We start from the raw sequence: 11,796 nt of genomic DNA, 5'->3' as shown, positions 1-11,796 counted from the left end.
AACCAAATTGGTTGAAATTTTTACAGAGATGATCTATACATTAGTATCTAAAGACTAGACGGTGGATAAGTGAAAATTCAATCGAAAAGTGAGTCTAAATTGGAAATCTACATCGTAAGAATAAATAAGGACATACATCCTTACCTGAGAAAGACTATATAAATATATATATATATATATATATATGAAACGATGTGAAATGCACGTGCGCACGAAGCTCTGTTAGCCACTGTCTGACGCCGACAACGACGCGCTTCCCCCGTAGGGGACTCTAGCAGCGTTCCCGATCACTTTCCCTCTCCGGCGAGTCCGCCGAATTCCAGTTTTCCGGCGAGATCACCCAAAATTTCAAATAAAGTCGATCTCGCCGGAAACTGGAATTCGGCGGACTCACCGGGGAGGGAAAGTGATCGGGGACGCTGTTGAAGTCCACTGGGGTGGAGGCGCGCCGTCATCGGCGCCGGACCGTGGCGAACGGACTCCGTGCGCACTTACGCACATGCGCTCCATATCCGGCCTATATATATATATATATATATATATGTTTTAGAGATGACCTCCTTAAACTCTTAAAATAAGGATGTTTTTAGTTCTAACTTGTATTTTGACAATTAAAGTCACATATTCCCTAGTTACCTATCCACATATGAATCCTACAAAAAATTAGCAAAAATGGAAAAATTTTAACCATTTAATTAGCACAATATTTGTTTTAATTTTATTTAACGGCCTACAATTATTTACATCATTTTGAATGACCAAATAATTATAGAATTAGTTGATATTTTATAAGCATGGTTCTTGCATATGAATCTAGAGGATCAACGGTTAAGCAGAGGCGTAGCCAGCTAGGGGGCAGAGGGTTCAATTGAACCCTCTCACATTTTAGAAAAGTTTAATTAGTCATAATGAGTATTGGATATTAATGGAATGTAACATAAATTGACTCTTCTCCTCTTTAATATTCTTCAACGTTAATGATGAAATACGAATTTGTACTAGTAAAATACTCAATCTAATTAATAGAAATCGTGTCAAGGGTTTCTTACCTTAGTAATTTAAATTTCATGTACGATTTTTTTTTCTTCACAAATAAGCTAAATGGAAGCAACACATTATTATTTACCGTGCATTGACATTATCTCTAAGAAACAAAACATTCTTTTCAATATTTATCGTGCATGTTCAATTTAAGAATTGATGTAGAACAAAAATTAAGTTTGCGTTATTTGTTTGTGTCTTTGATTTTTAAACAAAATTATATCATTACTAGAGAGTAACTGAATATATGAATTTAACTTGTTAGTTAATAAAACTTGACCCTTCTAAGTATGAGTTCTGGCTACGCCACTGCGGTTAAGATCGTTAAATGAAGTCATAAGTCATCTACTAGTATAAAATAGTAAAAGTCCTCAAATTCTTAAAGTAAGGATCAAAGGTCCTTTCTAGATCCTCCCTCTATATATATCTCTGATTTATATGCGCATGTACATATAAATTGTTTGGTTTATATTGCAATTGTAAGGTTGGAAATGTTGATTAACTCTATGGTTTGGATGCTTTACATTGCTTATTTGATGGGAAAGGGCATGTTAAATATCTCCATGGCCGGTCTTCGTAGACAAAGTATACGTAGGAGTAGTTCATAATAAGATACCTTGCATTTTTCACGTTTCAGTGAATTCAGTAGTATCGAAATCATGAGGGAATATGTGACAAATGATGGTCCCGACTGATCGGGTTGCTCTAATAATATGCAAGTTGGGAGTGGGATCCATTGCAATCCAAGCAAGTTGCGGGCAGGAGTTGTAGTGGTCACTGTACTAGATATGTGATGAACAATTGACATTGATCGAACATCACTGTTTTCCGGTTCCCACTCCAACAAGACAACCCATAAAACCTAAGAAGAACTCTTTTACATCTCTTTGATCGTTTTCGAGCCCTTCCCCATGTTTTGATCGGGTTAAGCTGCTCATAGGTTTGCTCGTATGAGAGAAAGTTTTAAAAGACTGTGAGGGAGGATACATGTAATTTTCAGTTGTTAGATTCACTTGTCTATCACAGGCGTCACAGCCTCTTAAAAACTGCCCTCCTTGGTGAGCAGGCCTTAAGCTGCTCATAGGATTTGGAATTTTGGATATAGATGGCTAGTGTTGATGTAGTTTATGTTGGTTTAAGATAACTGGATCAAACATGTTGGGGCCATATGGATATGCTTTGAGGTTTATTAGGCCAAATGGATATAAAGAGCCTGCATGCAACTTCGGGCCATAGTCACACTAGCTAACTTATCCCTATAAATGAAAAATCCACTGCAGGTAATAAGAATGAGTATGTTGTTTGATCACTCTGATGTGAATATATAATATGGGGTATAAATATATACTTATCTATGTATAATGCATGTGTGACTAAACCCGTAGAGGTTCCCAAAAGAGGGACACTTCAATCTTTTCTTTAAACTAAAAGACATACCACTATAAAAAGTGGGAAGTTTGTTCAATAATTCCTGAGTAAAATGAAAATCTAAAGTGTGGTTTATATCCAGAGTGTAATTCAAACCATAGGTAATATATAATCACACATATCATCCTATATCACACTAATTGGAGGTGTATATATATACTTGTACCCTTAGCAGCACTAACCATTTCTTTTCTTCTATCAAATCAGTTTTTAACACAAAGACTCTGATAATGGCTCCATTAGGACCATGAAAATGAAAGTCCCTTTACATCCCAATAACTAAATGACAGATTAAGTAATCAACAATCACTAAACTATTCATATTTGAGTTCTGATCTTTGTGGTTAATAGGAATGCAACATGTAGTATATATGTGTGTGAAAAAAGAGAAGTGCAGTGCACTGCAGCATGGTTTCTTACAAGTTACTCCTCCTTGGATTGGTCTTTGCTGGTGCAGTTCTTCAATCCATCAATGGCAAGCTATCTCCAACTTCCTACTTACCTAGATGCCCAAATGCATTGTCTATCGTGCAAGACGAAGTTATCGCAGCCATTAAGAACGAAAGACGCATAGGGGCTTCGTTACTCCGCCTGCATTTCCATGATTGCTTTGTAAATGTGAGTACTACTAGCGAAGTATACCCTAGCTTCATTCACTTGCATTTGTCTAGTGATGTTCTCAAATTTTGTACTTGGGGTTTCCTCGAAAAATTTCAGGGTTGTGATGCTTCAGTACTGTTGGATGATACACCAGGCTTTATAGGTGAGAAAACAGCAGTTCCGAATAACAACTCGCTTGGAGGATTTGAAGTAGTTGATCGGATTAAAGCCAAGGTTGAGAAGGCATGCCCGGGAGTGGTATCTTGTGCTGATATTTTAGCTTTAGCTGCGCGCGACTCGGTAGTACATGTAAGTACAGCAATTTAACTCATATCTTCCAAGTTATGTAGTCATTTCTTTCATGGAATTGGATCTCAGTTGGGAGGTCCTTCATGGCAAGTTTATTTGGGAAGAAGAGATTCAACCAGTGCTAGTAGGAGTGCTGCAAGCACCTCCATCCCTCCACCCGCATCAAATATAAGCAGTCTTCTTTCGAGCTTTGCTGCTCAAGGTCTGTCCTTGAGGGACTTGGTCGCACTTTCAGGTAACAAACGCAGATGATGAAAACAGCTGTAGGTTTTCAGAAAGTGCTAGTTTGAGTTCTTGCAATTGGCAGGATCACACACCATAGGCTTGGCAAGATGCACATCATTTCGAGCACGCATCTACAAGGACACCACTACTGATGCCGTCTTTGCCAAGTCATTACAGAGCAATTGCCCAGTAACTGGAAATGACAACAATCTTGCAAGCCTGGACCTCCAGACCCCAACATATTTTGACAATTTGTACTACAAGAACCTGCTGAAAGAAAAGGGCCTTCTTCATTCAGACCAGGAGCTCTTCAATGGCACACCAGCAGATGCTATGGTAAAGCTATACGCAAGCAACACTTTCGCATTTTTCTACGATTTTGCCAACTCCATGGTCAAAATGGGAAACATAAAACCTCTCACAGGAAGCCAGGGTGAAATCAGAATCAATTGCAGAAAAGTCAATTAACAAAGTAGCATTTGAATATGTAATTAGAGCTGATGGACATGTACTTGAAACATATTCAGCAGCCATTTTCTTTCCAAAACTTTGTGCTATATTGATATCATGGCCAAGCACAATGAACTATCCGTGAACCATGAACTACTTTCTTCCTGAATACTCTGTAAGCTCAGAGACTTTACATAAGCAACTATATATATAACTATCAAAGAGTTGCATAGATGTTAAACTAGAGAGTGGTGGTATGGTAGTTACTTCAGAACTGGTCAACTGCACACTATTCTGACTGTACAGAGTACACTAAAGATTGGGCTGCTTTACTCTTCCATAAGAAGCATTACCGGTCTTTCATTCATTCCAACTCCCATTCTTCAGCCTCCTCCAGTTCATATTTATCGAGCTCTGCAAAGTAAGCTTTCTGCTTTTCAAGTTCTGGCGATGTGTACTCGGAAGTTCCTTTTTTAGCTGGTAAAACCTTCTGGACATATTGCAGATGGATCAAAAGTGAGACAAATATTTCAGTGTTCCAAAAAACATACAACCTCCTATGACTATGGAACTTAACTGTCAGCATTGTTTGAACAACTGAGAGCCAATAAACAGACATCAAATGAGGTGGAACAAGTGCCCCTCTATGCTTTACTTCCAATTTTTATACATATAAAAGCTAGAAGATAGTAAGATTAAGACATTCATCCTCCAAGTCACCTCATATATTATATCACTGACTGGAAACAAGTCTATGAATTCAGATCAAACAACTCGAATCCACATTTCAAAGAACCGAGTAATTGTGCTATAAGCCATGACAAGTGTATTACGACAGAAGAATACCATGTCATTCTTACATACCCGGGGATGTATAGTTCATTTCTCATAAAAGCACAACGCTGAGAAAGATAAACACTGACCAAACAAGTGTACACGTCATATGCCAAGAAAGATAAGAAGTAAAAACATACCGTTTTACAAGGAGCCTTGGATTTCTTGAATAGACGGTTCTGTCCATCTTCATTTGAGTTATCCCTGCTTCAAGTGCAAGGAAGGTGATCATCAGTAAAGACTTCAGGCAACAGGGAAGGGCATGTCAATAATCGGGCAAGAAATTCCTTTTTCACATGCATTTGTGTGTAAGATATCCACAGAAATAGAATATCAATATACAAGCATGAAGAAGGGAACCCAAAAAAAAAAAAGGAATTGTGGCTACACTAAAGAAGCAGCAAATTGTGATTTCATAACTCACTCATTAAAGAATATAGGGTGATGCAACTATTAAGGCTCTCAGCAGATCACTCAAGTATACAGCCATTGCTCTTTCAGAACCAATTATTCTCCGCTTACAGTATCAACCTCAAATACTATCTTGTATATTAAAGGAAATGAGACTAACCAAGTATTCCCGATCTTCAGTGCAGGAGGGCAACTAGAAGCTCCAATGTTTTCCTGCCCTTTGCTTTTCCTTTTTTGTGCAGTCTGTCTTCGACCATACACTGAATGAGGCTCAAATACATCACGATTAATGGTATCTGAACTCACAAAAAGCAGAGTATAAGGTCCCAAAGCAAAAGGGGTTATCAATTGAATGGCATAGAAGAGCATTATGTAGAGGAGTTGATAGTGGTATATAAGCATAGCATCAAGTTAAATTGTCACACAGAGAGTTAACCAACAGCATAATGAGCAACAATCAGAACCTCAGTACCAAATTTTATAACAATAACTAAGCAGGCACATAACTCAATAACCACAAGCAAAGGCAATCTATATATCACACCAGCATTACCAAATACAGCCAACTTAAGTATCAAGAAGCTACTGAGCCAATTGAATTTCCTAGAAAGGCACAGAGCTGGACCTATATGACACTGAATCTCAATAAAGGAAATCTAGGTTTCTGATTTTGTCTCTGATTGGATCTCAATATGACCAATCCAATTAGAAAGGAATTAACTCAAAGAGGAGCAGACAAATTACCAAAAGTTGATGATGAAACGCGAGGTGTAGGAGTGGAAGCAATTGGTGTTGAATCAATCTTGGATTGAATGTTGCAACCATCTTGTTTCGTTTTTTTCCTGTTTTGAATGCAATAGATATGTGCAACATCAGTAAAACCATACAATACCGTGGAAAGACATGTCTATGATCTGGCATGGAGAAAATATGTCTTCTACCAGTCTAATCATCTATGTGCAATCCACATAAATAGAATAACAACTTAAAAGCATGAAGAAAGGAGAATGGGAATAGTAAAAGTTGTCGGAACAGGTACTTTCTGCATGTCAAGCTTGCTGATTCTAGTGGAATACTCAAGCTGTATGTTATAGGACTTCTCCTTCAGAAATAATATTGTATCCTACTCTTATATTAGCAACCCCAATGTTTGATAAATAACTCCTTACAATAAGGTAGCTTAGTCATGAAACAGAACTACCAATAAACCTCCACCTTCCCCCATCTCATTTAAGAACAAAGTAGTTATATAATCCTAGTGCTCCTTCGTCGAATACTTTCTATTCATGTTAGCTTGTTGAGTAGCAAATGTTATATCATGAAATCAGAGGCTTACCCAACATTCCGAGTTTTTGGCGTCCGAGGGCAACTGAATGGTACATCATTTTCCTTCCCTGTAATCTTCCTTTTCACTGCCGTTTGTCTCCGACTGTACACTGAAGAAGGCTCTGAAACCTCATATCCACTGGTACCTAACCTCACAAAACCCAAAACTTACTCACTAAGCTCTGAAACCACAATTCAATCTTCAAAAATCGGCACGAAATACAGTTTCATAGGATTTACAGTTGAATCTACTATCTAGGCATGGCATCAAATCCAATCTCTACTAATTTCAGTCCGAAATCGAATTAAAAACGAATTCTAAGAGCTTAATTACCAGAAAGATCCAGAATCAAATAACCTCACAGCTCAATCCCAAATTCCACAGATTCAATTTCAGAAACCCTAGAATTCGCGATTGAAATCAAAAGCCCAGCCCTCTCCATCCCTAAACTAAGCACAACAACCAAGCCGAGTGTAGAAATTACCTGAAACGGAGGAGGAAACCTGAGGAGTAGAAGGAGAGGAACCCCTGGGGCTCGAGACGGCGTCGTTTTTGGCAGTCAAGGAGGCGACGAGCGTGTTGACGACGGAGGACAGCGTCGGGTTGTGGCGTTTGATCTCGCCGCTGGAGGCCGTAGACGACTGGGTAGAGGCGGCGGCGGCGCTGTCGGTGACGGTGACGGTGTTGCTGCAATCGGAGAGAGGCTTCTGGATTCTCAGGTTTCTTAGGGAAGCTTCCATTTCTGGTTTTCTGTTACTTCTTCTTCGGATTCCGTTCATTTCTGGATTTCTGTTTGGGGTTTTTATATGGAGGTTAGAGAGAGAAAGAGAGCGTGTGGGAGAAGCTTGGTTTTGGGATGGCGGGAAAAGAAAGGTCACGAATTTTGTGTGGAAGAAGTCGGTGATTTCTAGACCCTGGGACTGATGAAGCAAGAGTAGTGACAGGGATTCGGGTTGTAATTCTATGAGCGGGTTTGGGTTTGGGCTAGAGGGAGAGAATACGGTGTAGCCCACTTAAGAAAATGGCCCAAAATCAGATGCAAAGGAAGGAAATCATCCACAGATAGTGATCGAGTTCCATCAAGGCATCAATAACTTTGCTTTACCTTCTTGTACATAAGTAATCGACTGAGAGGAAGCAAGGGAGCTTAAGACAAAATTGTAGATACACATAACTAAAGTTGCATTACGATTGAACCTAGTTTTAACACCCATACAAAGATAAATCGTCTAATTGTCTAAATTCAAGATTTCGATATTAATCTGCAACATATACTAATTCAAACGAAATTAGCAACTAAAGTTCTTTCATGCAACAACAGATAATATCAACCAAAATTTTGTGAGTTCATTTCTCTTCGAGTTAGGATTTGTAGATAATCTGAATACGTTGTATTAAAAGTCAAGCTACATTCATATATACTAGCATTTTATCCGTGCAATTGACAATCCACTTATAAAGAAACTTGAGTAGTTATTTTTTGTTTAATTCACCTCAATCATCTTTATGTTTTATTTTCTTTTGTAGTTTATTATAATGAATTTTGGTTTTACTTGTTTAAGTTGTCTCATTAAAGGTAATATTGTTATAACATAATTTAATGAATTTAGAAATTGCTTATTTTTTAGTAATAGAGATATAAATCAACGTTCAAGCTATCTTTAGTGACTAAAACAATGGAGATCTGATAGATTCGAACCATAATCTATAGGTAACACACACATACAAAGTCACCTCAATACATTGTATGTATCTGGCTAAAATATTATCAAGGGAATCACCAAAAAGTGTAAAGGGGTTAAGACTTGAGATTTAAAATACTGACTTCCGACAAGTGCTCAAAGCTTTCACTATTTTCAACCAAATCCAGTGGCGTTGCTGGTTTCGACGGCAAAGTCTCAGTTCTTTGCCTAATCACACACGTGCGCATCTCCAGATTCCATAACCCTTTGTCCAGTAACATGGGGCTGTAAAAATATTTTAAACACAAACAACTCTTCAAGCACATGATTAGCCTATAACTTAATCCACATCTTACACACTGATCACTTGGTTAATCTCAGCTTTTCACCTAGAGGTAAACAAAAACATGCTCTAGTTTTACCCTCAACTGATGGGATGAAATTGCAGGCTAGCTGCTTGCCACCTGTCCTTCAATGATGGAGTTCAAGTATTCGAGGTGATCAAAACCCATTACCAAACACCATCTTTTAGTCTCAGATTCTGAAAGGCTCCTAGATTTTTATACAATCCTTGTTAGTACTACTGTACAAGTCCAAAGGTGGGTGTGACCACAATCCAATGAAGTCTGCAAAACAAGGCAGAAATCCACTGAAGACTGGAGAGAGGCACAAAACTAAGGGAAGCGGCCTATAGTTTACCTCATCAAAACCAGGGTTCCTAAAAGCTTAGATAAAACCATCTATACCAGACCAGCGGCCACGTACGTACAGTTCTAACCCACCAAAAGTAAAAAACAGAAGCACGGTGCCCAAGATATCATCCACTTCTCTCTATATATACCAGACCTCCAAAGCTCTTTTCTACTCATTCATCTCTTTCAGTTCAACATATACTCGGATCATTAGTTTTCAGTTTTCCTGAGAAGTACTACCTGCTAAAGAAGAAGAAGAAGATACTAATCACATATGGAGTCGATTCAGTCTTGGGTTTCAAAGAACAAGCTGGCCAGCATTGGTGGGTGCTTTATCATATAGTTTTTGTATTTTGTTTCCTGTTATTTTTTTTTTTTCTTGTGTAAAACTACAGAAGTATCTGAAATGATAAATGTGTGTTACAGGAGGACTATGGGCAACAGGAGTTGGCGCATCCCTTGCTTATTCAACTGCAAGGACTCCTCTCAAGACCAGCCTCAAGCTTATACATGCTAGGTATGTTCAGACTCATCCGATCAAGGGCTTGTTTGGACAGTTTGGTATCTCGGTAGAATCATAATGAACAGCTAAAATTGTTTGATGAATATTTAAAGTACTCTTGAGAACCACCTAAACCTAAGTCTCTGAAGTGTGTATGTGTTTGCTAATCATATATATGTCTTGGTGAGTTGTGGCTTGGTTGGTTAGATAGGTTAACTAATAATGTTGAGATTATAGATTCAAACATCATCAACGTATGTAAGGTGCGTGCGTTTATAATAAAAAAGTTTATAAAAAAAAATGTGTTTAGATGAATTAGATCAAGTACTAATTCCGAATGCTTGTTTTGGTAGGATGCACGCACAAGCCTTGACACTAGGTGTCCTATCCGCCGCGGCGGTCTTCCATTACTATGATCAGCAGCGTGCTGGTGAAGAAGCACACGGTGCTGCTGCTTCTGCAAATTAACTATATGTAGTTAGCTAGTCGATCACCACGAAGCTAGCTAGCTATGGCTGCCTGAACTACTAAAGCTCCACAAATGCATCATCTCTATCAAGTTCATCTATCCAAGGAGTTCATTTCAACGTTTATTAGTTAATTTTGTAGGTCCCTAATGTATGTTCTGTTTTAATTTCTTAATTTCCCTATGTCCCTTCACCAGTTGTATAATATGCAAATATATGAATATTTAAGTACACCACAAAGAGGTACAAAATAAGTCTATAGCTGCGCCCAAAACATGACTCAAAAAACCTGTATATGCATACCTAAATCGGTAAACACTAATTACACACACAAGCACCCTCACCGGGGTGTTGCAGTGGTTCAGTCGTTATCTTTTCTCCTTTGCTAGTTACCATGAAGCTACAAATTAACCCTCTTCCTCCGGCACCCACGATAAAATTTCGAGGGACCGCCCACTCCTTTTCTTCGGAATTTTGTCCTACCTAAATTGAAATTGCTCTAAAAAGTGAATAATTGTAACGTATATATGGTATACGAAATAATTCTTTGTTTACTAATGGAATATATGATCATCAATGAATTCCGGCCAATGATGAACACCGCGCGAGGATCATGAATGTGGCAATCATATTGTGCAATGGCGTGAACAAACCGGCCAGACTGGTTTGTATCATCATAGAGAGTTTATTAGTTTTAGTCATTGGCCTACTTATTGGGACGTGCTAATTGCTTTGCACATATTTGCTGTTCTAACGTTGGAGGGTCCTTTTCTTCTGCCTAACCTTTTGATTCTTCTGTTAGCAATAAGATATTTGTTATTATATATCTTAACAGAACCTCACTCGAAAAATGTGGCCTAGCTACCGACTAGTTTCATTCGATTGACGATCCCACCCTCCAACTTGTTCTCAAAAGAGCCTAAGTCAAGGTTGGGTTGGTCAATTCAATCGAATACAGAACAGTTCAATAATCTTCTTTAGGCAATAATCATGGTGGTGGTTCATGAAATTGATTAATTAACTAGAAGATAGGGAGAGGTCCAACAAACCACTACATAAAGCAAGAGAAGATGGAATGCCTCTATGTAAAATTGTAGATACGTTCCAAATTAAGAAGCAGCAGCAGCTTCTCCGGCCTAGAGCTTCTTCTTCTTTTCTTGTTTTCTGTAACTGTGGTTTCTCAAGGTTTGAGATTAAGGCAGATATGGACTGCTCCGTCTGTACTACAATGCCAGTTCAATTACGGCCTCCAAGAAATACGATATGCGGGACATGTTTTGAGGGAGCTAGAAGCCTTATCTCCTTCGTAAACAAGCTCGAAGCTGCTCAAGGAATTGACAGAGCAAATTTGTGCAAGGCAAGCTCCGCTAATTTTATCTTTCTTCGTTAGGCTTGATTCATTGGAACTCTGTGCATATATATATGATCATTCTCTTTATTTTCACTACGTCTTATACACAAAATACACACAACATGTATAACGTTTGTGCTAAATCATTTTGGTTCTCACAAAACCATTACTTGTACCATACTTTGAGTAAACTATTTTTGTATAACTTAGTCTCTTGAACGGTTGAACCTGATCGACCCTATATTGATATGTTTGCTACGTACATACGTTATGTATCTTGGACAGAATTTGATGAATGTGTCAACATGGGTGCTTGATATGAAAGACTCGGCACAAGAACTCGATGAGAAAATTAAGTTCCTAAGCGGGCTTGTTGTTGCATTTAGAAACCAAATCCACACCGACATACAAATTCGTTCCGGTGAAAACAGACCTCCAATACCTGCACACAGAGCGTTATTGGTCTCTCTCTCTCTC

At 38.4% G+C, this 11,796-nt stretch overlaps 3 protein-coding genes and 1 non-coding gene across 4 annotated transcripts in view; 3 read left to right on the top strand and 1 right to left on the bottom strand.

Annotated features, from left to right (window-relative positions):
* Positions 1 to 2,856: 2,856 nt before the first annotated feature.
* LOC101297674 (peroxidase 4-like) lies at positions 2,857 to 4,321 on the top strand. The gene is made up of 4 exons (XM_004307663.1): positions 2,857 to 3,087; positions 3,187 to 3,378; positions 3,448 to 3,613; positions 3,686 to 4,321. Exons 1-4 carry the CDS (start codon positions 2,878 to 2,880, stop codon positions 4,069 to 4,071), a joined length of 954 nt encoding a protein of 317 aa, XP_004307711.1. The 5' UTR covers positions 2,857 to 2,877; the 3' UTR covers positions 4,072 to 4,321.
* A 96-nt stretch (positions 4,322 to 4,417) lies between these two features.
* On the bottom strand, positions 4,418 to 7,518 carry LOC101308722. The gene is made up of 6 exons (XM_004308920.1): positions 7,110 to 7,518; positions 6,635 to 6,770; positions 6,043 to 6,140; positions 5,459 to 5,594; positions 5,028 to 5,091; positions 4,418 to 4,543 (listed from the first exon to the last, which is right to left on the bottom strand). The coding sequence occupies exons 1-6, from the start codon at positions 7,402 to 7,404 to the stop codon at positions 4,418 to 4,420; spliced, it is 855 nt and encodes a 284-aa protein (XP_004308968.1). The 5' UTR covers positions 7,405 to 7,518.
* A 1,351-nt stretch (positions 7,519 to 8,869) lies between these two features.
* Positions 8,870 to 10,205, top strand: LOC101297383. Its single transcript, XR_185277.1, has 3 exons — positions 8,870 to 9,322; positions 9,426 to 9,516; positions 9,855 to 10,205. It is a non-coding gene; the product is annotated as an uncharacterized LOC101297383 (transcript).
* Positions 10,206 to 11,031: 826 nt separating this feature from the next.
* Positions 11,032 to 11,796, top strand: part of LOC101297091 (BTB/POZ domain-containing protein At3g56230-like) — a 1,446-nt gene continuing 681 nt past the window's right edge. Inside the window, exons 1-2 of the mRNA XM_004307662.1 lie at positions 11,032 to 11,325; positions 11,605 to 11,781. Of these exons, the coding sequence (XP_004307710.1) occupies positions 11,044 to 11,325; positions 11,605 to 11,781 (459 nt within the window). The 5' untranslated portion in view covers positions 11,032 to 11,043. The remainder of the gene's footprint in view (positions 11,326 to 11,604; positions 11,782 to 11,796) is intronic.

This window comes from Fragaria vesca, linkage group LG7 (assembly GCF_000184155.1).
Source record: "Fragaria vesca subsp. vesca linkage group LG7, FraVesHawaii_1.0, whole genome shotgun sequence".
In the NCBI taxonomy this organism is placed as follows: Eukaryota; Viridiplantae; Streptophyta; class Magnoliopsida; order Rosales; family Rosaceae; genus Fragaria; species Fragaria vesca.
This window is presented reverse-complemented; position numbering and strand designations above follow the sequence as displayed.